Source organism: Bombina bombina, chromosome 5, assembly GCF_027579735.1.
Source record: "Bombina bombina isolate aBomBom1 chromosome 5, aBomBom1.pri, whole genome shotgun sequence".
NCBI lineage: Eukaryota > Metazoa > Chordata > Amphibia > Anura > Bombinatoridae > Bombina > Bombina bombina.
Genome location: NC_069503.1, coordinates 623,084,739 through 623,112,482, shown reverse-complemented (window position 1 = coordinate 623,112,482; position 27,744 = coordinate 623,084,739). Strand labels below are relative to the sequence as shown.

General features: G+C 36.1%; 1 protein-coding gene across 1 annotated transcript in view; it reads left to right on the top strand.

The window, feature by feature from the left end:
- The window catches only part of ELP2 (elongator acetyltransferase complex subunit 2), a gene marked incomplete in the record, with an annotated part of 749,242 nt that overhangs the window by 11,825 nt on the left and 709,673 nt on the right, over positions 1 to 27,744 (top strand). Inside the window, 4 exon segments of the mRNA XM_053714582.1 lie at positions 2,191 to 2,269; positions 14,620 to 14,690; positions 14,778 to 14,928; positions 16,339 to 16,416. Coding sequence (XP_053570557.1) covers positions 2,191 to 2,269; positions 14,620 to 14,690; positions 14,778 to 14,928; positions 16,339 to 16,416 — 379 coding nt within the window.

Here is a 27,744-nt window from a genome sequence, read left to right as displayed (position 1 = left end):
ACAAGAGGTACATTGACGATATCCTCCTTATCTGGAGGGGCACCGAAGAATCCCTGCTGGACTGGACCAATCACCTGAATGCACTGAATGAACATGCACACAAGTTGACACTAAGGGGTTTGAATGGCTATTAAAGGTAACCAACCTCACCTGTGATCTGTTTTCTTGTAATTAGTGTGCATGTATAAAAGGTCAATGAGTTTCTGGACTCCTGACAGACCCTTGCATCTTTCATCCAGTGCTGCACTGACGATTCTGAGTCATGGGGAAAGCAATAGAATTGTCAAAGGATCTGTAGGAAAAGGTAGTTGAACTGTATAAAACAGGAAAGCAATATAAAAAGATATCCAAGGAATTGAGAATGCAAATCAGCAGTGTTCAAAATCTAATCAAGAAGTGGAAAATGAGGTGTTCTGTTTGATAACATACTGCATTCATCTTGCCATCAATTCTGACCAAATTTCCTGTGCCTTTGTAGCTCACACATCCCCAAAACATCAGCGATCCACCTCCGTGTTTCACATTAGGAATGGTGTACCTTTTATCATAGGCCTTGTTGACTCCTCTCCAAACGTAGCATTTATGGTTGTGGCCAAAAAGCTCAATTTTGGTCTCATCACTCCAAATGACTTTGTGCCAGAAGGTTTGAGTCTTGTCTCTGTGCTGTTTGGTGTATTGTAAGCGGGATACTTTGTGGCATTTGCGTAGTAATGGCTTTCTTCTGCCGTCTCGACCATGCAGCCCATCTTTCTTCAAGTGCCTCCTTATTGTGCATCTTGAAACGGCCACACCACATGTTTTCAGAGAGTCCTGTATTTCACCTGAAGTTCTTTGTGGGTTTGTCTTTGCATCCCGAACAATTTTACTGGCAATTTTAGTTGGTCTACCTGACCGTGGTTTGGTTTCAACAGAACCCCTCATTTTCCACTTCTTGATTAGAGTTTGAACACTGCTGATTTGCATTCTCAATTCCTTTGATATCTTTTTATATCCGTTTTTCCTGTTTTATACAGTTCAACTACCTTTTCCCGCAGATCCTTTGACAATTCTTTAGCTTTCCCCATGACTCAGAATCCAGAATCGTCAGTGCAGCACTGGATGAAAGATGCAAGGGTCTGTCAGGAGTCCAGAAACTCATTATATATATATATATATATATATATATATATATATATATATATATATATATATATATATATATATCTATCATTCAAACCCCTTTGTGTCAACCCCCAAGGCAGAACACGCAGTAATCTGAGATGTCATCGCAGAAAATGCAGCATGTCTGCAGAAAGAACAGGACACATGCAGGAACGGTTGGTGCTTTATCTTTGCATCGCTGCTCCACATTAGACTGTTCCCTTCAAACACAGCTGTAATCTGTCTGCACTGTGTAAATTTTCCTTAACACAGTGCATCCAGAGCAAATTACTGTTTTAAGTGAACAGTCCATTGATTGTTGACTGGCTCTCTGATATTTTTCAAACCCTCCCCTAGCCTTTCCCAGTCTGCAAAGCTGTTTTTCTGAATGCAAGACATTTGTACGAGCAATGCACCTTTTTTTTATTACTACATCTTTTTATTATAAAACTTATATGGGATATGAAACCCACATTTTTTTTCATGATTCGGATAGAGCATGCAATTTTAAGCAACTTTCTAATTTACTCCTATTATCACATTTTCTTCGTTCTGTTGGTATCTTTATTTGAAAAGGCAGGAATGTAAGCTTAGGAGCTGGCCCATATATATATGTCTGTAAATACATATAAATACATATGTATGTAAGATGTGTGTGTGTGTATATATACTGTGTGTGTATATATGTATGTATATATATATATATATATATATATATATATATATACACACACACACCTTTAGAGATGTATGTATCTCAAATTTAAATCCCTTTGCTTGCCTTTCTTTGCCCTTACACCTGCAATCTCATATCTGTGAGCCCTGATAACTTTTTTGTGCAGTATTCTTAAAATCATTTTTATTAGATTTGTTAACCCGACGAGCGTTATAACTTCAATTGTGCTCAGGTGATCATTTACTTTCAACTTATGTGTGCAATTTAACTGGCATGCAGACAAATGCGAAAACCTGATATCACTTGTGCCCTTACTCGTAATCTGTCTCTTTCTGAATCCTAATTTTTTTTTCTTCAATTTTGTATCTTTGTAGAATAAGACTGTGTTGTCAATGCTAAATGGTCATGCTGGACGAGTGAATGCTGTGCACTGGATTCAGAAAAGTGACTGCAGTAAGTATCGGGGACTAGATTTCTTGAAAGTGGAAATTATTACAATTACTATATTTAATCTTTTAAAAATATTGCATTAACCCCTTAATGACAACAGCACTTTTCCATTTTCTGTCCGTTTGGGACCAAGGTTATTTTTACATTTTTGCGGTGTTTAGCTGTAATTTTCCTCTTACTCATTTACTGTACCCACATTATATACCCCATATTATATACCATTTTTCTCGCCATTAAATGGACTTTCTAAAGATACCATTATTTTCATCATATCTTTATAATTTACTATAAACAAAATGGAAAGAAAACACACTTTTTCTAACTTTGAGCCCCAAAATTTGTTGCACATTTACAACCACCAAAAAACACCCATGTTAAATAGTTACTAAATTTTGTCATGAGTTTAGAAATACACAATGTTTACATGTTAATAAATCACAAGAAATCCCCCTTTAGACAGCTCCAGACTTTTCTAGTGTATATAACCAGCAGCATCAATCCTTAGAGTATTTTAAGCGGTATTGTGAAGACTCACCAGCGCAAGTAAGATCTAGCGGATACCAAGCAGCCTGTTCAGCCTCCGGATCGTTCACCACTCTGTGGGTCCCCGGGCCGGTACGAAGCACCTTAGACTGTCGTTGCTGTATCTTTGTCAGGTAAGTCCCAAACTCCGTGAGAGCCTCCGCCTCTGTGAATGCCTGTTGACACACTCCGGCGTCTTACGATGACGTCATCAGCCGGTCAGTAAGCCGGGTACTGCAAGCCTTTGTCCTGGAGAACGCCGAGGTTTAAGCTGGTTGTTTAGACGGTAATAACATCAGAAAAGAAATCCAGCAAACCTCCCAGGCATATAATCAATCAAAGATTTATTAGGAAAACCGTGCACAAAAACATATGTAAAAAAAGGGTAAAACATACAAATTGTCCCAACAACCTGGAACAAATAAAGGAATCGTCCTACGTGTTTCAGCAGATATTCGCCTTATTCATGGACATAATTTACTCCACACCAGCATGTCTATTTAAACACACCCTTGTCATCAGGTGTGAGAGCTCCAGGTACTAATTATTAAAGGGACAGACCTAAAATATCGCCATACTGAAATAAAGACAGACTAGAAATAATAAGCATTTCATTGGGGGAGATTGCAACGTTAATACTTTAAATGTCAATATAGCATATAAAGAAATATACAAATCTCAACAATTTATAAACGCATGGGCTAAACATATACATATAATTTGAGTAGCATATTCTACCATAAACATCTAGTTAAAGATTTATTTAAATGGGATCTGCCTCTATTTAATGTAGAGCCTCCATGCGAAAAAATATTTATGAACTGATATGCTAATGCCTTAACAATAACAATAACCATGTATTTTTTTAAAAATAAATAAAATAATTGATAGTGAGTGCATCATATTATTAATTACCCCAATAACAGTATTACATATATTGTATACCTAAGAGAACTTATTGATGAAGAACAATAGAGAGAGCGTTGCAAAAGACAATGAGGAGATGCACCAAATAATGTGTATAAATCTCTTTGTATATATGGTTCAGAGCAAGGTGTGCTAATTCTAATAATAGTGTACCTAGAATAAATTGGTAAAGATCGAAGTTTACTCTATTAATACATAGAGATAAAGAATATATACTAACCAATCTAAACTAAACTTCTGTGTACCCATCTTAAATACATGATGTAACTCCTTTTTAGTATAGATTATCACATTTAACTACATAATGGACTTCCTGGGATCATGATCATGAAACCTATCTATTAATGTCTCCAAAAATTAATGACATCGCCCACTATGTTAAAACCATCTGGAATCCTGGTTTTCATTTTGAAAATCCAGAAAGCCTCTTTGTAAGAAAGTTTAGTTACTCTATCTCCACCACGTATGGCAGGTTTGATATGGTCAATAATTTGCCATTTTAGACTATTAACCACTTTGTTGTGGACATGTATAAAATGTCTGGCAAGGTCAGAACATTCGATACCATGCTCAATATTCTTGAGATGCTCCCTGATCCTATTTCTACATGTTTACATGTTATTTGCTTTTTTTGGAAGTTATAGGGCCATATCTACAAGTAGCACTTTGCTATTTCCAAACCACTTTTTTTTTCAAAATTAGCGCTAGTTACATTGGAACACTGATATCTTTCAGGAATCCCTGAATATCCATTGACATGTATATAATTTTTTTTAGAAGACAGCCCAACGTATTGATCTAGGCCCATTTTGGTATATTTCATGCCACCATTTCACCACCAAATGTGATCAAATAAAAAAAAATTGTTCACTTTTTCACAATTTTTTTCACAAACTTTAGGTTTCTCACTGAAATTATTTACAAATAGGTTGTGCAATTATGGCATAAATGGTTGTACATTTTTCTCTGGGATCCCCTTTGTTCAGAAATAGCAGACATATATGGCTTTGGCGTTGCTTTTTGGTCATTAGAAGGCCGCAAAATGCTGCTGCGCACCACACGTGTATTATGCCCAGCAGTGCAGGGGTTAATTAGGGAGCCTGTAGGGTTAATTTTAGCTTTAGTGTAGTAGACAACCCCAAGTATTGATCTAGGCCCATTTTGGTATATTTCATGCCACCATTTCACCGCCAAATGCGATCAAATAAAAAAAAATAGTCAACTTTTTCACAAACTTTAGGTTTCTCACAGAAATTATTTACAAACAGCGTGTGCAATTATGGCACAAATGGTTGTAAATGCTTCTCTGGGATTCCCTTTGTTCAGAAATAGCAGACATATATGGCTTTGGCGTTGCTTTTTGGTATTTAGAAGGCCGCTAAATGCTGCTGCGCATCATACGTGTATTTTTTCCTAGCAGTGAAGGGGTTAATTAGGTAGCTTGCAGGGTTAAATTTAGCTTTAGTGTAGAGATCAGCCTCCCACCTGACACATCACACCCCCTGATCCCTCCCAAACAACCCTCTTACTTCCCCCACCCCACAATTGTCCCTGCCATCTTAAGTACTGGCAGAAAGTCTGCCAGTAGTAAAATTAAAGCTATCTCTGATTTTTTATTTTAAATAAGCATATTTACATATGCTGCTCTGTAGGATCCCCCCCTTAGCCCCCAACCTCCCTGACCCCCCCCAAACAGCTCTCTAACCTCCCCCTCTACCTTCTTGGGAGCCATCTTGGGTACTGGCAGCTGTCAGCCAGTACCCAGTTTACAATATAAGAAATGTATATTTTTTAATTTTTTTTCTGTAGTGTAGCTTCCAGCGCTTGTTTTACCGGTGGATGTACCTGGTACGTCCATTGTCATTAAGGGTTTAAAAGGACATAATAAAGAAAATGTTTTTTTTTCTTTTTATGATTCAGATAAAGCATGCATTTATAATATCAAATTTGCCTTATTCTTGGGCGAGCCAATGACAAGAGGCTTACATGTGCAGCCATCAATAAGCAGCTAGCTCCCAGCGGTGCATTGCTGCTCCTGAACCTACCTAGGTATGCTTTTAAACAAAGGATACCAAAAGAATGAAACAAATTAGATAATAGAAGTAAATTGGAACGTTATTTAAAAATGCATTCTCTATCGCACTGGTTTTCAAACCTGTCCTCAGGCCTCCCCAACGGTCCACTTTTTCTGAATTACTTTGGATGAGAGCAGGTTAATAACCATGGTTACTAATCAGCTGATTATTTCACCTGTGCTCTAGTTCTGATATCCTCAAAATGTGACCTGTTACGGTGGCCTGTAGACAGGTTTGAAAACCACTGCTCTATCTGAACCATGAAAGAAAAAAAAATGTTTCATGTCCTTTTATAAAAGGACAGTAAACACATTTTTTTTACATGGAATAATAAAAATAAAATAAAATGACAGACAAGTTAAAACCGGTCTATAGTCAGTCTGATTGGGAGTTCAACTTCAAAATTAGCAGTCACAGAAACAATGGATCTTCTTAATTCAACAGGACTTCAGACAGAGAGAGGGAGAGAAACTTCCATATTGTAATTAATATGTAACACCTAAGTTCTCAGGAATGAAGTCGTACTATTATAAAATAGAACTACTTTAGCTCCAAGTATAGCGCTCTATAATAATAAAAGCCCAGGTATAAAAAACGATTCCACTTATGTGTGTGTTTAAACACATTGATTGTCACGCTGAGGTCAAGATAACTTTCTTAGGACACACACCATATGCCATATAAAGCAAGATATATAGAAAAGTTATGTATTGGTATACAGGCCTTGACTCCACACAGTAGTGTCCTTAAGCAAAAGAGTTCACCCCTCCTCATGATGTAATGGTGTTGAAAGTTCGATGTACGTTTCACCTTCCAGTTTTGTCAAGGATACAATCCATAGCCATCCTCCAATTAAAGAAATATTCCATCCAAAATTGGAATCCACATGGATGTATTTCAGTTTTGAATAGAAGCATTTTTGTATTATACATATATTAGCAAAAATGCTTCTTATAAAAGCTATATAGCTGTGTTAAATGTGTATTTAAATATGCAACTTGCCCCAGCATTTTAAACACAACACTTGATCAGGGAGCCTAAGGTGCTTGTACTATCTGGTAATTACTCAATTTGTTAATTTCTTACATGATATAAGCCCCACTGGCGCTATGAGCATTTGCAATATTTAAAATGCTGGTGCACTGATATCTAGCTATGCTTTACATGAACGTGCAGAGAAAAATATGAACACTAAAACATTGATAAAGTTCTTACTTGAAGCATTTTTGTCAATGCATGTTTACTGTAAATATATTTCTATTCAAAGATGTCATTTATCTATGTGTTGTTAAAAAGGGACACTAAATCCAATTTTCTTTCATGATTCAGATAGAGCATGCAATTTTAAGCAACTTTCTAATTTACTCCTATTATCAATTTTTTTTCGTTCTCTTGCTATCTTTATTTAAAAAGCAGGAATGTGATGCATAGGAGCCGGCCCATTTTGGTTGAGAACCTGGGTTATGCTTGCTTTATTGGTGGGTAAATGTCAGCCTCCAATAAGCAAGCGCTATCCATGGTGCTGAACCTAAAATGGGCTGGCTGCTAAGATTTACATTCCTGCTTTTAAAATAAAGATAGCAAGAGAACGAAGAAAAATTGATACTGGGAGTAAATTAGAAAGTTGCTTAAAATTTCATGCTTTATCTAAATCACGAAAGAAAAAATTTGGGTTCAGTGTCCCTTTAAATTTTGACCGGAATGTCCCTTTTAAGGTTTCTTCTAGTTCCTGATTGGCTTTCCGAATCGAGAACACCAGAAACTTAATTTATCAATAAATATTTAGATTCCACATGTAACTTTAAAATGCAGTACAATGGAATAAAATATAGTATACATTATCATTAACATGGTCCATCAAACTATCCAAGGGCATACAATTCTATATATGTGTGATTATAATATTTACATCATTTAAAGGGACACTGAACCCAATATTGTCAAATTGTCTTCGTTCTCTTGGTATCTTTATTTGAAATGTAAGTTTAGATGCCGGCCCATTTTTGGTGAACAAACTGGGTTGTTCTTGCTGATTGGTGGATAAATTCACCCACCAATAAACAAGTGCTTTCCATGGTTTTGAACCAAAAAATAGCTTAGATGCCTTCTTTTTCAAATAAAGAAAGCAAGAGAACAGAGAAAATTTGATAATAGGTGTAAATTAGAAAGTTGCTTAAAATTGCATGCTCTATCTGAATCACGAAATAAATAATTTGGATTCAGTGTCCCTTTAAGGGACAGTAAAGTCAAAACTAAACTTTCCCATGATTCAGCTTGAGCATGCGATTTTAAACAACTTTCCAATTTACTTCTGTTATCAAATTTTCTTCGTTCTCTTGGTATCTATTATTGAAGATTAAAACGAAGTAGTGCATGTGTCTTTAGTACTCTATGGCGGCAGTGTTATTTGTAGCTTTATTATACAATGTTGCAAAACACTGCTGCTATAGAGAACTAAAGACACGTGGACACTCCTGAGCTCTTATAAGCCCTACCTAGTTTTACTCTTCAATAAAACATACCAAGAGAGAGGGGGAACTTCCGGGCGGCGGCCATGATCAGTCGCAAGACTGAATGCTCTCTCAAATTCCAGCACAAATCTAAACAAAATCTTTGTTTTTATGCTCCATCGAGCACTAATTTGTACTAAATATTTGGCAGAAGAGAAAACCTTGAGTAATATCACTTTACTTGGATTTGTTGCTCGATCCAGCATACCGGAATATTCATAAGGGTTACAGCCTACTATTTGACCCCCCGGCAGGACACCTGTGTGCCGCTGTCGTTATAGAGCAGTGTTAATCCGCAAGGCACTGCACGACCCATCACTTTTCCATAGATGTATGAGTCTCTACCCATATGCTTACCTGACACCTTTATTAGCAGCTCGTCATGGAGACAGCAACATTTATCCTGGAAGAACTGCACTGCCTGCTTGATAGCTATTTAACCGCATTTGAGGCGACCTTGCGTGGGGACTGAGAACATGGAAAACACCACGTAGCATCATGTGGCACCAGCGGACACAGAAAGCTTTTCAACCGCAAGTTGCTCCGTTTTTGTGCTGACCCAGGAAGACATGACACCGGGACCTATGGATACCTCTGCTGAAACTCCTAGTAAGAAAATTGGAAATGCATACCTGCAGACACCAGTCCTATTACGACCCTTTGCGATACAACCTAGGCTTCATATTGACATTATCTACTCAGTCTGGCACAACCCAGGCTTTAAAGACAATTGACAATAATGATTATTGTCAATTGTGTTTAAAGCCTGGGTTGTGCCAGACTGAGTAGAACCTACTAATATATAATCGAATTAGAGTTTTAGATCGATTTAACAATTCTTATAGCTCTCTGACAATCACACTATCACAGCTTTGGTTGAGTTTGGCCCCCAGCAGTTCAGCTGACATACGCAGGTACACATTGAATATCCTGATTAGATGACGGTTAAAACAATATAATTACAATGTTTATGCTATTTCAGCCCTATGCTACTTATATTAGTGCACCTCATAGTTGAGTAGATGAGAATGGCATTTGAACTTTATGCATTCGTATTTAAAAGCATAACCATAATGAGAGGCCAAGAGCTCTAACAGTACGTTAATATTTTAATATCCAGATATCCTGAGTTACACTATATCCAGCTTGGACTAAGGCGAGGCTTATGCATTTTGACTAACACTATTACCGTTTGATATTGTGGGTACTAAGTGCCAGGAATTACTAACACAGAGGTAAAATTATATTGGAATCCAGACCTATGACCTCTACCACTGACAATATTATTGAGTGAACCTTTTATCACAGGTCACTTTTATATTCCACATAGGTATTGGAGGGCATATACACCTTCAATCTGGATCCGGTTGTGTTAATACAGATAGAATTTGATTGGCTCATGTTATCACTGAAGTGTGACATCAAGATATCTACATATCACCATTAGCATCAATTTTGTGTATTCAGTTATATAACATCACTTACTCTACTGTAGTTCTGTACAGACTGAATTTATTTGTGTGATCAAGGTGATGCATTTGAACACATAGGAACTGTATATGTTTTACTGCAGTTCAATTATATCACAGACTACTGCATTATAAAGTGAGATCCTTTACAATTGGGTACTTTGAGTGTAACCTGATGAGAATTAGTCATTTAGATCACTTTAATTGAAAATTTATACAGACCGAATTAATTCATTCTGTGATCTACATATCTTATTACTTTGATTTAAGATACTGGTGCATATTTTAATGTGTATGTCAATTAACCATACGATTTTGGTTTTTTAGAATTATAGATAATAAAAGTTATATTTTATTTATCCTGTTAGGAATTCCTGCTTTAGAGTCAGGGCCTAGAGTGCTATAGATGCAAACTTTTGGAGAATGGTTATCTCTTTATACCATTTCTCCTCTTTGTTTACAACTGATCTTATGCACATGTAAACGCCATACTAGATAACGATAAGATTATCAACTGTGTATTATTCTGTAAGAGACATTGTTTCTGGTATATACTATAATAGCATAATTGTAATTTCAAACTAAACCCTAAAGGGAGTAAATTAGGCATGTACTTTGCCACTTTCAGTACAAAAGCCTTGCTCAGAGGTATCAAATAACAGTAGCCTGAAAGAAAATCCTGGAAGCAATAATCTAGGAGTAGCATTTATACTGTTAAACACATTTAAATAGAATACCTATACTATTACAAAACCTACTGCATATGGCTTTCTATATATATATCTAATTATGATATAATTGCTTGCACAGTTTTTATTATATACCATACAATAGCAGTGATTACTTGATTCTTATGACCTTGGGGGACACTATTTTAACTGTTTTATGTATATAAGGCATTTTCTGCTCCTCAAGAATGATATATTTTAATAATGGTATCTTCTCACAACTTATAGACTTTCAGTTTCTAATATCATCATCTGTTTGGAGATGGGTGGCGACTCTACTGTCAGCCGCCGGGGCAGTGGGGTTTGTTGAGCCCAGATGCAAATTTCTCTTTTTTTTTTTTTTTTTCTTTATATACATAAAATTGATACCTCTAATCTTATTCAGCACAACGCACCCTACTAAACTGCATGAGTGTGATGTAACTGACTGTCCCCATCTATAATACAAGCAATTGAATATATTATTGGTTTCTATGTCTACACTAAAACGGGATAAAATATACTAGATTATTCCCATTAGTATAGCTGCTTTAGTCATTTTTAATGATAATCAGTTTGAAATCCACATGTCAATACATAGCTTCGTTACATTAGTCCTCTTACTCATGAGGATATACGTAGAAAATAGATAAGCCTTTTACATATATGAGAATATTGTAATTTATGTTGTTATACTCTCTGTGTGTGTTCACTCGGTGTAAATGTATAGCGTACATAAGCCGTCAAAAGCTGATATAGAACAGAATGCTTCTATTAGATGATAGTTTAAGTTTTAGAGATTTAGAGTAGCTGCAGACCTGACCGTGTTTTCTTGCTCCTTAACCTAATGTAAGCAACAATAGGGGACCTCCTATCCTTCCAACACAGAGACCATTAGTACTTCACAACATAACAGAGCTGAAAATCTATTCTATGGATTGAGCATTGCTCAATACAGGTTTAACAGGGGCAAGCATTGGCGCACCTCCAAACACATAAGACCACATATTATTTCACATATTTTAAACTTGTTTCTTAAAGGGACATTATACACTCATTTTTTCTTTGCATAAATGTTTTGTAGATGATCTATTTATATAGCCCATAACGTTTTGCTTTTTAAAAAAAGTATAGTTTTGCTTATTTTTAAATAACATTGCTCTGATTTTCAGACTCCTAACCAAGCCCCAAAGTTTTATGTGAATACCGTCAGCTACCTTCTCCAGCTTGCTCCTTTTTGTGTAAAGGGTCTTTTCATATGCAAAAGAAGGGGGAGGGGGGGAGTGTCTTATTTCCCACGTGCAGTGGGCTTTCCATTTACCTTTTCAACAGAGCTAAACTGAGAGCTTCTAAGTAAGTTTTTAAACAGTTTTATACTGGATTTTTTTATCAGTATCCGTGCATCTTATTCTTTATAGTAGTGTCTATTACATGCAGTTATATGAAAATGAGTGTATACTGTCCCTTTAATGCTGCAAAAAATTGCTCTTTTAATATTTCTTAGTTTTTTTTAAAAAAGATGGTATCTTAGTCACACAATATGGCCATATTCTGCTCAGCCAGTCACCACTTACAAGGTGTCCCACAATAGACTGGTCCTAACACTATAACCTTAGCCTAACTGGGCTGAATAATACAATTCTAATATGCCAAAGTAGGAGTCCAACATTGCAATACAATGGCCTCTATTTATCAAGGTCTATTCAGCATTGCTCGCCGTATTCAGCATTGCACCAGCAGCTCACAAGAGCTGCTGGTGCAACGCCGCCCCCTGCAGACTCGCGGCCAATAGGCCGCCAGCAGGGGGGTGTCAATCAACCCGATCGTACTCGATCAGGTTGATTTCCGGCGATGTCTGTCCACCTGCTGAGAGCAGGCGGACAGGTTATGGAGCAGCAGTCTTTGTGACCGCTGCTTCATAACTGCTGTTTCTGGTGAGCCTGCAGGCTCGCCAGAAACACGGGGCATCAAGCTCCATTCGGAGCTTGATAAATATGCCCCTATACCTCAAATCAAGACTGAATAGAATGAGGCTCCCTGGCTTTATATACACACAGTTAAATAACATTCTCTGGAACACACCTGAATAATATGTGGTCTTATGTGTTTTGGAGGTGCGCCAATGCTTGCCCCTGTTAAATACTTATTTTGGTCATTTTGGCAGCACACCCACAATATGTGCATTTAAATATATGTTTTTATTAGATGTGCTTAACCAAATCTTCTGTTTATTGCTCAATACAGGTACATTCATCACCACCTGGTCAGCAGCTTCAGTTATTAATACACCTACATGTAATGTTTATTCAATAAGGAGAGAACCTCCTACCTATAGTCCAGGATTTAATATGTGGTACTATAATGCAGTTCTCCAAAAGTTTATAAGGCAAGTGTCAGTTACTTTTCAGAGTTAAAGCTTGTCTCTTATATAAGCAAAGCAATACTAAAAAAAATAAAACGGGTTTTACACTGGGACCCATGAGTGGTCCCTTTCTTTGCTTACCCTCCTCTTTAGATGTTCATTCTCCCTGTGGTCAGAGGGGTCCAAACGTGGCCCCATCACTAGTTAGAGGGCTCTAATATGACTTAAATATAGATAAACAATGCGATATGCATCTTTTGTTATTCATTGAGATCTAAAGATGTGTGATGACAGATCCATTACTATATGTAATCTTAAGAAAAATAAGTATCACTGTATGGAATTATATGTGCTTGAGTTTTATTTTATGGTAAACCTCAATAAAAAAAATAAAAATAAAATAAAATAAAAACATACCAAGAGAATGAAGCAAATTTAATAATAGAAGTAAATTGTAACGTTGTTTAAAATTGCATGCTCTATCTGAATTGTTAGTTTAATTTTGACTTTACTGTCCCTTTTAAAAATATCATATTATAAAATATTCCAATGTTATAAAAAAATAATTATTAATGATGGATTCACCTGGATTCATACTCAAAATATTTAGGTTCCCACGCCACTTTACCTCTACTTTTAGGGAGGGTATACATATAGGGTTAGTAAACTTCTTCATTATTTACAGTATGTTAATTTAAAAAATAAAACCTCTTTGGTATAGAAAATATTAATCAGAACTTGGTAAAAAATAAATGATAGATATTAACTAATTAAAAAAAACACATCACATTTTAAATATATTTTTAATTGTATTATCAAGTTAAAAACTTGATCAGCTTCATCTAGGAATGAACCCAGGGCTCCATGGTCAGAGGTAACTAACTACCGCTCACATTTTTTGTTTAAATATAATACAATCTTATAAAATTTTAAAATTTTACTTTCACACTTACACCATTTACAGAGAAATGTTTACAGTATATTAAAATTGTGTATTTTATTTCTCTAAATACCTAAAGGTGACCATATGTTCTTATTATTTTTATTAGACTAATTTGATTTTAATACTATAATAATTCCAATAACTTTAAACTATTATTTTAAAACAATTTTTTTTTCCATAAGGATACAGTTCAAAATCTTGATTTAATCCTCTCGGTATTAATGCTTATTGCTGCGACAGTGGACAACCAGGTTTTTCACCCAGCTATGCGCCTCCTACATGTGTGAAATCCTCCTATGCAGCCATGTAAAGATTGACATAACTGGGCACTAACATGGTGCCCATTGCCGTACTACTGATCTATTAATAAAAATGTATTTTAATTTTTTTACACAATAGAAGTTACTCCTTATTTGAGGTCCTGTGGATTCAAGAAGATCCCTTGTGTCTGAGACTGCTAATGTTGGAGTTGAACTATCAGTAATTTTGGTGAAAAGTGTATTGTCACTTTTTTATTATTTCATTCATTTAACACATTGGTGTTATAGCATTTTATATTCATATATTTTTTACATAATTGCAATTGTGCATTATGTGCGCAATTAATACGCCCAATGACGTTCTCACCTTTTAAAATTTTTTTTTTTTTTTTTTACACAGGGTTGTTCTCAAATCACAACCTGTTCTCAAATCACAACATATACATAATTTGGCTTCAATTCCAAAGTTATATTCCACTTGTTCCTTTTTTTTATCCTTTTATTATCTCTTTTGTCAGTAACGTTTAAAAATAAAGGGTTACATATACCATAGGCTAAAAATGTATTTGTCTTTTTAGGTGCTGAATCAGAATTGGTTTCTGGTGGATCAGATAAATTAGTCATTATTTGGAAACTAAAACAAAATGAGGTATGTTTTTTTTGCTTATTTGCTATCAGCTATGTTAAATCTCAATATCTTATTGACATTGATATTGTATGCTCATATTCTGCCCAGTGTGAACAATTTACTGTGCTGGAAGGTCACACTGAAGCCGTTTGTGCAGTTCATGCTGTATATACACATTCAGCATCCGAAGATGATCTGCTTATAGCATCTGCTGCTTCAGACTGCACTGTTCGACTATGGTACAGGAAGAAATCTACAGGTAATTTATGTTATACTAGTCCTAAAACCTGTGTACACAGGCTACAATCCCCATCCACTTAGATCCCCTCTCCCTCCTTCCTTACCCTTCCCTGCCGCTCTCAACTTTTTTTTTTTCTCTGTTGTCTGATCCTTCCTTACGGCCAGGTATGTTTTTCTCTTGCTGCAGTCTCTACTGTGCATGACTGCATCGGACAAACATACCTGGCCTTTTTATAATATAGGATGTGCAGTTAATTTTACTTTGTCTTCCAATAACATAATTAAACTATGCCTCAACAATTAAAGGTTTTGGCTATCTCTTATATCAGATGGCTAGAAAGGTAATGTCTAGAAAATGTAAATCTTTCTATAATGGTTATACATTATAGTGAAACAGTAGGACAGGTTTTAATGGACATTTTCTTGACTGTATTAGTGTGCAATGAACATCATTTCTAATATTTCTAATGGGTTGTTATACTTCTGAAGGGCATCTGTAGAGTGAAACAATATTAATTGTTTAAGAAAATGAAAATATTTTTGTAGGATTAACTACTGCGTCGTTGTATAATCTCTACATTATTTTATTTAAATGAAAATAATGTATACTTCCTGGAGTGTGTTTTGAACCTGTGAATTGTAACAGAGCAATCAAGTGCTGCATCTCCTGAGCTATCTAGGAACAGATAAGGACTTTAGTAGTTTTGCATCTCATAATTAAATCACAAAATACATATCTATTGTTATTAAAACTCTTTAAATGAGCGCACAGATGTTTATACTTTTAAAGGGTCAGTAAAGTCAAAATGAACTTTAATGATTCAGATAGAGTATGCAATTTTATTTTATTATTTAATTTGCTTTGCTCTTGATATATTTTGTTGAAAAGCATTGCTAGGTAGGCTCAGGAGCAGAAATGCAGTACAGGGAGCTAGCTGCTGATCGAGGGCTGTACATATATGCCACTTGCCATTGGCTTGCCCTGGATGTTCAGATAGTTCCCAGTAGTATATTGCTGCTCCTTCAATAAAGGATACCAAGAGAAAGGAGCAAATGTGATAAAAGAAGCAAATCGGAAAGTTGTATAAAATGATATGCTCTTTCTGAATAATGAAAGCATAACTGTATCAGCCATGCAAAAAAAGCCCCACATTTAAAATTAAAAATCTTAAAATTTGTAAAGAATGTAGTAATATTTATGCTGTTAATTCATTGTATAAATATGGTCCTTTTTTTAAAAAAAAAAAAAAAAAAAAGCATTAAAACACGTGGTTTCATATTATTAGAGTAGGCAAACTGATCTGCTGAATGTTTTGTGTTTTTTTTTTTTTTTCTTTTCACTTTTAAAATTCTGAAACCTTTGACAGTATTTTTCTGTTTTGTCTATTCAATATTGAAAAAGCTTTCTTTCCCATGTGCTCATTTTTAGCTGAATGCCTTCAGACACTGAACTTTGGAAATGGGTTTGTTCTGGATGTTTCATTATCTTTTCTACCTGGCAGTGGAGGTATGTATGCATGGTTATCTATATCTTATGCACGTTAATTATTGTAAATGAGGATATTAATCATTTCTTCCTTTTAATTTTTTTTTATTGACTTAACCCCTTTGCTACTTGGATTTTCTGAGAAAAAAAACTTGCCCAAAGTACTGGAGAATTTTTAGCATTTTTGCTATCACTCCGTTTAAAGGGACATAATACTCATATGCTAAATCACTTGAAACTGATGCGGTATAACTGTAAAAAGCTGACAGGAAAATATCACCTGAGCATCTCTATGTAAAAAAGGAAGATATTTTAACTCACAATCTCCTCAGCTCAGCAGAGTAAGTTCTGTGTAAAAAGTTATACTCAGCTTCTCCCAGCTGCAGGTAAAAATAAAAAAAAATGAAGAAATGAACAGCAGCCAATCAGCATCAGCAGTGCTGAGGTCATGAACTCTTACTGTGATCTCATGAGATTTGACTTAAACTCTCATGAGATTTCATAGTAAGCTTCCTTTACCTGATTAGTGAAATAATTTGAGAGTTCACGAGGCTCATCCTTTCAGCTGTCCCAGGACAGACACACTAAAATGCTGAAATCCTTTACAATGGGAGGTGGCTACTGAGGAACTTTTGAGGTAAAATATCTTTCTTTTTTACATAGAGATGTTCAGGAGATATTTTCTAGTCAGCTTTTTACAGCTATGCTGCATCACTTTCAAGTGTTTAAACATTTGGATATTATGGCCCTTTAAATAGAAATTTGTTTTTTTTTTTCATTTACCAATGAAATATATATTTATTCACAGAATTCATTGTAAAATTACACTAAAAAGTAAAAAAATAAAATAAAATAAAATATATATATATATATATATATATATATATATATATATATATATATATATATATATATATATATATATATATATAGTTATTTTCTACTCTCCAGTGTTGAATTTTTTAGGGGTTATATAAATGTCTTGTAACAATTTGAAATGGGATTCCCTCATTTCTGAAGATAGAGTGGCTATTTTGACCTTTTTATGGATGCTTTTCGTGAAAGCCTTTTCCAGCACCTCCTCTCTTAGCAAGTGTACCCATATATCCACGATCTTATCTATTCATTTTGTGTTCATTTGTTTTAAAAGTCTTTTATAGACTGGTAAAATGGAAATGTTCCCCTTCCTTGCCAAGTCTATAATTTGTATGATCTGTGTGTGATCAGCACACACAGCTTGGCATCTACACACTCTCTTACCATAGTGTGTAGATGTTGAGCCTGCAGGTATGCATAGTGATGTGTCCTAGGTAATTCAAAGGTGTTCCTCAAAGTCTCAAATGACAACATGTTCCTCCCATCTTCCACTAAAGTCTGACCTATAGTATCTAAACCTTTTCTCTTTTCACTGTTTAAAGGCATTAGAAGTGATTCCAGCTGGGAATTCTAGATTTCCGTGCCATGGGAAGTATTGTGCTATCCTGTGGTTAGCTCCCAGCCATTTACACGCCAGTCTCCAGGCTCTCGCCTGCCGTTTTAAAAGGTCTATATTGCCTATCTATTTGTTTGCCATTTGTACATTTCTTTTTCTTGATGCCTGCGGCGTACGTGGTTATGACTCCCCTTAAAGGGACATGAAACCCCAAATTTTTCTTTTGTGATTCAAATAGAGAATACGATTTTTTTTTTTTTTTTTTTTTTAAATTTCATTTTTATTATATTTCAACATGTTTAGACATTTTTAAGCAGTTTTCAGGAAACAGAGAAGGTTACATAAACAATGAAAAAAACAACAACCAAACAACCGTGAGGATTCAATAATTCTAACAATCATTCATCTCTAGAGTTTCCTATTGAATTATATTATTTCTATAATTCCTTAAACAAAAAACAATAACAAAGGAGAGGGGAAGGGGAAAAAATAAAAAAAAATAAAAAAATTTAACAGAGAAAAACAGCACTATTTCCCTTATATACTTTATGCGTACAGTCAACAAATCAAACCAATCTATTGTTTATACTTTTTATAACCAATAATACTCCTAAATTACCTTCAAGTTAATTAAGAATTAGTATGCTCAAGATAATTTTTCTTAGTTGATCAACCTCAGTTCAATGTTATATCATTATTATTGCAGTCCAGACTCATATCTGTTACTTCTCAATACTTCCACCAAGAGAGGGAGAGAGAGGAAAAAAAAAAGGGGGGGAGAGGGGGGAAAGGGAATTTCCACATTCGTCCCCCCCCCCCCCCAAAACCTTTGATTCCTATCCATTTACCATAACCCCAGTTGTACTAGCTCTGTGTTTTGGAAGGGAAATACAATATAGTCTATCTCTGTGGCCGGGAGGGATTTAATAAATGGTGCCCATTTACTAAAAAATTTTCTGATGTCAGAATCATTATTAATATCCGTGTCACGTTGTTCTAGTATGCATTGTTTTTTGAGGAAATTTTTTATTTCCACCACATTAGGGATTTCTCTCGTCTTCCATTTTTTAAATATTAAGTACCTAGCTGCCATTATAGAGACACTTATTATTTTTTCATTTGATTGTTGTTCTATCTGATTATCACAGCAAAATATAATTAAGCTTGCCGATATCTCCAGAGGGGAGATCCTGAGAGTAGTATTGATCCAGAATTCTAGTTTTCGCCAAAATTGCCTAATCAGGGGACAGTTAACTATCATATGTAAGAGATCTGCCGCAATTAAGGAGCACTTAGGACATTTAAAAAAATTCATGTTCTGGAGCTTATAGCCTTTTTCCGGAGTATAGTGAAATTTATGTAATAACTTAAGATGAGCCTCTCTCCATGTTGCTGAAAGAGTAGCCATTGCCACTTTATGAATAGATTTTTGTATAAATTTATTGTCAATATAATCCTGGGCCAAAATTAGTCTCCAATCTTGAGCAATTTTCTCTAAAGTATGACTTGCTCTGTTTGCTCCTAAGAGGTAGTAGCAATAAGAGATGGACATACGTCCCTTCTTAACTAACGTGAGCCAATCCTCTAGATCTCCCAAATCCCATTGCCACTCTCCCTCCCTCGTTAGCTCTAATGCATAGTGCCTTACTTGCAAAAACACAAAGAACTCCTTATTAGAGAGGTTGAAGCTATTTTTAATTTCTTCAAAAGTTCTAACACATTTTTTTTCCTTATCAATGAATTGGATCATTGTGTTCAGTCCCACCATTTGCCATTTCTTATAAATTGCAGAATCCAGTCCTGCTTGAAATAATGGGTTACCCAGAACAGGGAGATATTTTGAAACCTTGCAGTTGATAGAAAGAAGCTTCCCTATCTTCCACCAGGCCTTTAGAGGATTAAAAATCATTTTGTTCTCCTTAATTTTAGATGGCAAATCTTTTAAGTCACAATGCAGCAGTGCACATGGAAGGTATGGGTCACAAACACTATCCTCCAATGCATTGTTTAAAACGTAGTTATTACAGAAGATCCAATCTGCTGCAATTCGTGCTAAGAAAGCAAAATTGTAAAGCCGTATATCAGGTAATGCAAAACCAGCAAATATTTTAGCATGTGTTAGTTTGCTCAGGACTATCCTGGGTTTTCTCTTCTGCCAGATGAAGCTTCTGAGCCAGCTGTTTAGCCCTCGAATATCCCTATCATAAAGTATTAATGCTGTGTTCTGTAATACATATAATAGTTTGGGGAGAAGAACCATTTTAAACAAGGCTATCCGTCCTGAAATAGAAAGAGGTAGATTTTCCCAGAGTCTAAGTTTATTTTTAATTGTGGTCATAATTGGAGAAATATTAAAATTATATAGATCCCGTGGATTAGTAGGTATTACTATGCCTAAATACTTAAATTACTCATTAACTATTCTAAAAGGACTATTCACCAAGGAGTCTTTATTTTTTCTAAGCCAGTACAGCTCTGATTTCATCACGTTTATTTTATAACCAGAGAATAGTCCAAATTGGTTAGTGATTCCCAGCAGCTTAGGTATATTAACCCTAGTGTTTGACAGATAGACAAGGATGTCATCTGCGTATAGGGCTAGTTTCATCTCCTGTCTACCTATCGCCACCCCTTCCAGCTGTGACCTAATCCTGATGGCTAATGGTTCAATACATAGGTTAAAAAGGAGAGGAGAGAGGGGGCAACCCTGCCTAGTTCCTCTGTTAAGCACAATTTGTGAAGAGACGGTGTTATTCACAATTAAGCTTGTTAAAGGAGAGTTATACAGATTCATAACGAATTTGAGGAAGTTTCCTCCAAACCCAAACCGTCCCAATGAAGTAAAAAGATGGTCATGTTGTATCGAATCAAATGCCTTCTCAGCATCGATTGACACAATGGCCAGGTCAGGAGTTTGTTCCCCCTCTCCCCTCTCCTTCCTCCCCATGTTATAAAAATATTCTGTTACCACTAAAACCTCTCTGATTTTTGCTGAAGAATTCCGTGAATTTAGAAAACCTGCTTGGTCTTTATTTATAATATTCAGTAATATCTTTTGTAGCCTTTTAGCCAAGATTGACATGAAAACCTTATAGTCGACGTTTAATAAGGCTATTGGTCTGTAAGATTACCTTTGAACTGGATCCTTTCCACTTTTAGGAATAAGTGTTGTGAAGGAGGCAGAAAAAGCTTTCGGCACCAATTCTCCTTTAATATACATAGCATTATATACATTACTAAGATGAGGCGCGATTTCTGAGGAAAGGATCTTATAGAATTCGCTTGGTAACCCATCCGGGCCTGCAGCTTTATTGATAGCGGATTCATAGATCACCTTCTCTATTTCTTCTACTCTTATCGGGGCATTCAGAGTCTCTATTAATTCTACAGATATCTTGGGACAACTAATTTTACTCCAGAACTCCTCTGCCTGTGTTAAATCATATATTTTAGAGGCATATATATCTTGATAATATTTAACCAGTTCCTTATGTATCTCTGTGTTCTCCGTAAGGAGCTTCCCATCTACAAGAAGTTTTTCAATAAGTGATGGCTTTTTCTCGTTTTTGACCAAATTAGCAAGTAATTTACCAGATTTGTTTCCATATCTGTATAGTTTAGATTGTAATTTTAACTCTGACTGAGTTTCTCTATAGATAGAAAAAGTGTCTTTATCGTTTTTCGCCCGGAGATAACTTGCCCAGTTAACCGAATTTCTTGTCAAGAGGAGACGATTATATGAGTTAATTAATGCATTATTTAGCTCTCTTTCTCTTGATCTTAATTTTTTATTTATCATTGCATTATAGGCAATGATTTCACCCCTCATAACTGCTTTGGCTGCCTCCCAAAAAATCAGGGGGCGGTCCCAATATTCTCTGTTGCACTGAATATAATCTTCAAATTTAATCTTCAGCTGAACTTTGAATTTTGTATCTGATGCTAGGAAGGAGGGAAAGTGGAAACGCGAAGAGCCTGTTCTAGGGCCTGTCAGTTGGAAATTCAGGGAGATTGGTCCATGATCAGAGAGAAAGATAGGTAATATCTTTGCTCTTATTTTGGCTGTGCACAGCCTTTCGTCAATAAGGAAAAGATCTATTCTTGACATAGTCTTATGTGCTTTGGAAAGGCACGTGAATTCCCTAACGTCCGGATTCTGAATCCTCCATATGTCTCTAATGTTCAAGTTTTGCCTGATTTTAGTCAGCAGTTTAGATTCTAGATTATCTTTCTTATTCTTTTTAAATTTCTCTTTCTCCCTTAACCTGTCCAAAGGACAATGGGGGGCCATATTAAAGTCCCCTCCGAGAATTAAATATCCTTCCCTGAAAGAGAGAATCCTGACTTGTAGTTGATTCCAGAATTCTGAATCAATAGTATTAGGTGCATAAATATTACAGAGTGAAAAAATTGTCTTGTCAATTTTAATCTTTAAAAAGATATATCTCCCCTCTAGATCAGGTAAAATCTGGAGAGTGTCTGCTTTAAGCCTTTTCCCCATCAATATGGCCACCCCCCTTCTCCGACCTGTGCCTGATGAGGCATAGATTTCTTTTACCCATCCTTGTTTAAGTTTCAGAGTTTCCACCAGGGTTAGATGTGTTTCCTGTAAGAAAACTATGTCAGACTTGAGCCGTCTTACATGGGTTAAAATCGTTTTCATTTTAATGGGTGTTGATATCCCCCCCACATTCCAGGAAACTACCTTAAAGTTAGCCACTTGGTTAGTCATTCACCTGAGGAGGGGGGGGAGAGTGAAAAAGGAGGGGAAAAAGGGGCACAGAAGGTAAAAAATAAAATATCAAAAGGGGAGAAGAGAGAGGGAGAAAAAAAAAAAAAAAGTAAAGGGAAAAAAAAAAAGAGAAAAAAAAAAAAAAAGTTGGAGGGAAAAGGGGAGAGAACAGACAAAAAGAAAATCTGTCCATTCTAGCCACATTTTTTGTCTATATTTGCTACCTTATCCATGATAACTTTTACTACTCCTGACTATTCAGTTGCTGCAACAGTTTTTCTGCCTCGTGTGAATTATCAAATAAATAAGTTTTACCTTTTGCATAAATTTTTAGTTTGGAAGGATATATAATTAAGGCCTGATAGCCTTGATGGATACATTTTGTACAAATTGGAGCCAAATTCCTTCTCTTAGTGGCCGTTTCAACTGAATAATCCTGGAATAGAAGAATTCTATTTTCCTTATAGGTTATGGGCTGTTTTTTCCGAAAATACTGAAGTATTGTGACCTTATCTTGAAAGTTAAGTAACTTCGCTATAATAGGTCTGGGCCTGCTATCTTCCTGCCTGTCCATTATTCGTCTCCCTATTCTATGTATCCTCTCAACTACTATTTGAGGATGATTGGGAGAAATTTTGAGTAGCTGAGCTAACACCTCAGGAATAAATTTACTTAAATCTTCCGTTTGGCCCCCTTCAGGTACCCCAATGATACGAATATTATTTCGCCTAGAGCGATTTTCCAGGTCTTCAATTTTGTTCTGCATTTTAGCAATGATTATGTTGTTAGATTCAAGATTAGACCCTTGAACTGAAACAAGATCCTCCAGGTCAGATACTCTCTGTTCGACTTCGTCTAATCTATTTGAAAATAGTTTTATCTCCTGTCTAAGTAAATTTAAATCCTGTTTAATCTCAGACCTTAAAGCATCAAATTTAGGGGTTAGTGCCTCAGAGATACTAGCTACTAAAGCCTGTATATTAGTCAATTCATTTATAGGCAGGGTAGAAGCTGCAGAGATAGGTAATTCAGAGGATACTTCAGCAGTGACCTTTGTCCTCCTGTCTCTCTGCTTGGTTGCCATGACTGGTGAAGGAGTCCGGGAGTGTGAGTGAAGGAATTTATCCATGTGCCGTAGAATCTTGTGATTAAATCAATAGGCCTTGTTAGGGAGAGTTCTCCAAGTGCATCAATAGGGGGAAGGGAAGTGAGGGCAAGGGGTGAGGGGACAATGTGCAAGGGTGTGAAGGGGAGGGTTGTATATCTTTTTTTTTTTTTTTTTTTTTTTTCCCCCCGAAAACCAAATAGTGGATTAGACTTGTTCACCAAATCATGTATAAAGATAGCACTAAGTTAATAACGGTAGGAGGGAGAGCCACTAAGTAAAGACAGTTGATTACTCTATAGTGTTGCCTGATAGCGTTAATTCTATTGGTTATAACAGTAACCTCAGGCCTAAATATCCTCAATATAAGGTGGCAACGTCAAAAACTCACAACTTCTACCTCTATATTCAGTGAAGCTTATTAACTTATAGATAAATATATACTATTTCTAGATGCTAGAGCAATAAGTGATTAGGATTATCACAAGGTCACTTCTGCAGGGGTTAATGTCACTCTCAAACTTGATAAGTCTTTTTATGTTTTTCAGTATAATACAATGCTTAAAACAACATGGTAATATGTTAATACCAGTTATTACTTTCTGCTGGTGTTACCTTCTTAGCTCAATACCTTAGTAATAGTTAACAAGCACAAAAAGCTAAGGCCCATAGAACAGAGGAAGTAGATAATCAGACAGAACTTAATGTTTCCTTTTCCTTAGAAAGTTTGAAGTGGCTTGATTTATCAATTATGGGAACACCAGCACACCAAGCCAAATACAGAGCTTCTTTTACCTTTTCCCTCTCTTATTATTCTATCCTCTATAAACGTATGTAAAAAATTTAATATTAAACTTCACAATTTGATAATCCCTCTTCTCTGTTTACCACCCTATTTTGTCCAGGCTTAAGAAACAACAACACAGAAACAAAACAGCCCTAAAAAACCATATAGAAAAAATCATAACAGATAATAATTACTGAAAATAATCTCTTTTTCTTTTTCTTTTTCTTCACCTTCCCCTATGCTAGGAAAGGGAAAAGGATCAGACCAATAATCATTACTAATTCAATCACAAAGCAATTAGAAAAAAATAATTAGATCCAGTAGTTTTGTCCTTCTCAGGATGTAAGGGGGGATTTTAATATGCAGGTCCCTTCCAGTGGAGAGAAAACATTTATTCACAGCATGGTGCCCAGGACCAATTTTTCTCTTTATCCTTCTTTGTTTCCCTTTATTTCCACACAAAGTTTCAGTTTAATCAGCAGCATGTACAGCTTAACTTCTTTATTGCAGTCCAAACTTTTAATCTCCTCTCCTCCCCCACTCCCCTCACCAGGCAGCTGTTTAGACTTGAGTTTGTGACTCTGCTTTAGTGCTAAAGTGCCTATTTCAAGCCGCTCAGTCAAATTTACCAACCAAAAAAAAAGATTTTGATTTTTTCTTCTTTCTCCAATACTTATGTCCCTTTTTAAAGCTGTTTACATGCAGGCATTTTTTTTTAAAAAACAAACAGTCAGAGGTGCTCCTCTGTGTCACTCACCCTCCTATAGCATGGCGTTATCCTAGCACTTCAGGAGCCCAACAACAGAAATCCTCAGTGAGTCTCCCTCCTTCCTCGCAGCACCGGTGGGGAAGGAGAACCCGGTTGTTGGCTACTCGCCAAGAACTCTCCTGGAGGTACGTCAGGGCTCGTTCGTCCGCACAGCAGGACCGGCCTCCCGCCACGCTCGCCTCCTCCCACGCAGCAACGGTGGGGGAGGAGGGATCCAGCCGCACGGGCCCGCTCAAGACCTTCAGAGAGCAAATGAAACAAGGGAACAGGTAATTCTTCCAGGTGCGCCGAGTAGCGCAGCTCCTTACACCGCCAGAGTGTCTTCAGTTAAAGGGTGAGTGAAATACTTGCCAAAATCCAGGACATAGTTGAAAGAGACAGGCTTGCTCAGCTTAATGCAGCAGATTTTTGCATCCTCCTGTTTTTGATTTCTTTTCGTTTTTGGTCACAGGTAGGGGAGAGGGAGAGTTAAAAGTCCTGTACCTATCTTAGATTAGATACCTGCTTATGGATAAGGTAGGATTCTTTAATCAAAGGGGATCTCAATACAGTGGGATGGAGTTCCACTGTTTTATGTTCCGTTAGCGTTGAATCTTGCTAACCAGGCAGCAAGCCCAAATTTCTCAGCAGCTTGTGGGACTGGAGCACAGCCACCTGTGCTAAGCTCCTCCTCCGGAACAGGTGTGTCTCCTAGGGCATACCTAGAGAATACAATTTTAAACAACTTTCTAATTTACTTCTATTATCTAATTTGTTTCATTCTCTTGGTATGCTTTGTTGAAGGAGCAGCAATGCATTACTGGTTTCTAACTGAACACATGGGTGAGCCAATCACAATCGGTATATATATGCAGCCACCAATCAGCAGCTAGAATCTAAGTTCTCTGCTGCTCCTGAACTTGCCTAGATAAACCTTTCAGCAAAGGATAACAAGAGAAGGAAGCAAATTAAATAATAGAGGTAAATTGGAAAGTTTTTTAAAATGGTATTCTATATCTGAATCATAAAAGAAAAAATGTGGGGTTCATGTCCCTTTAAGACAGCTTTTGCTGTTTCCCAAAATAAGAGAGGTTTATCAATATGTGTCTCGTTGAGTGAGCTATACGCCCGCTACTCTCCTAACAGATGCCTGTAGAAATTAGGGTCTCTATACAAATAGGTTGGGAATACCCACTTGTTCCTTTTTTTCCGCATTTGACCAATTTGGAGTTTTAAAGCTATAGGGGCATGGTCTGAGATAGTTATAGGGTCGATCACGGTCTCTGTTATTCTATGGCATAGATTGGTAGATGTAAGGAAATAGTCTAGTCTTGATAGTGTGTCTTTTGCTATTGACATGCATGTATGGTCTCTATGTTCTGGATATCTGACTCTCCAGATATCTTTTAGGTTTAAGGAATTTTTTTGCGTGTACGGACTAATGATTCTTTCTTATAATTTTGGAATGTCTGGGATTTAATGCGAGTCTTTTCGGGATTGTGGAACCTGTCTGCTGGTCTTTGTGGCGCAATGTTATAATCTCAACCAATAATGAGAGGTTGAGAGGTAAACTATATTATTTTAGATTGTATACTCTGCCAGAATGTCTGATTTTGTTTTTATGGGCCATAAATTCCAACCAGTGTGAAAGGGAAACCCTGAACATCTAATTGCAGCATAATAAACCTTCCTTCTTGATCAATGAGTCATTTAGAAATAGCATACGTTAGATTTTTCCTAAACAGAATCACTACCGCTCTAGCTCTATTCTGTTCAAACTGTGTAAATATGACCTCCCCTACCCAACTCTGTTTTAGATTTTGATGTTCTAGATATGTGTGTCTTCCAATATTGCAATGTCAGTTTTTTTTAGACTGTAGGTAGCGTAGTATTGGCCTGCGCTTTTGTGGTGACGTTATACCTCCTACATTCCAGCTTACAATATGTAGATTGTTACTCATCATATTGTGTTATAATGGATGTATGATGTGGCAATGGATACCTTACTTGATATGATTGTAGTTTTTGTGATGTTTGGGTGCAGCTCCCTTCCTGGCAGGGAAGTACCTTTTCAATCAAGTTTGGGAAGCACCTTCTAGTCATGTAACCCCAGGGAGAAAAGAGAATGGTTTGAGGTCTAAACAAGAGAACAACTATTAAAAGGTGACATAAAACAATTTTCAATACATATTTAACAAACTGTAGATAACTTTTCATTAAAGGGACACTGAACCCAATTTTTTTTCTTTCGTGATTCAGATAGAGCATGACATTTTAAGCAACTTTCTCATTTACTCCTATTATCAAATTTTCTTTATTCTCTTGATATCTTTATTTGAAATGCAAGAATGTAAGTTTAGATGCCGGCCCATTTTTGGTGAACAACCTGGGTTGTTCTTACTGATTGGTGGATCAATTCATCCACCAATAAAAAAAGTGCTGTCCAGAGTCTGAACTAATATAAAAGCTTAGATTCCTTCTTTTTCAAATAAAGATAGCAAGAGAATGAAGAAAAAATGATAATAGGAGTAAATCAGAAAGTTGC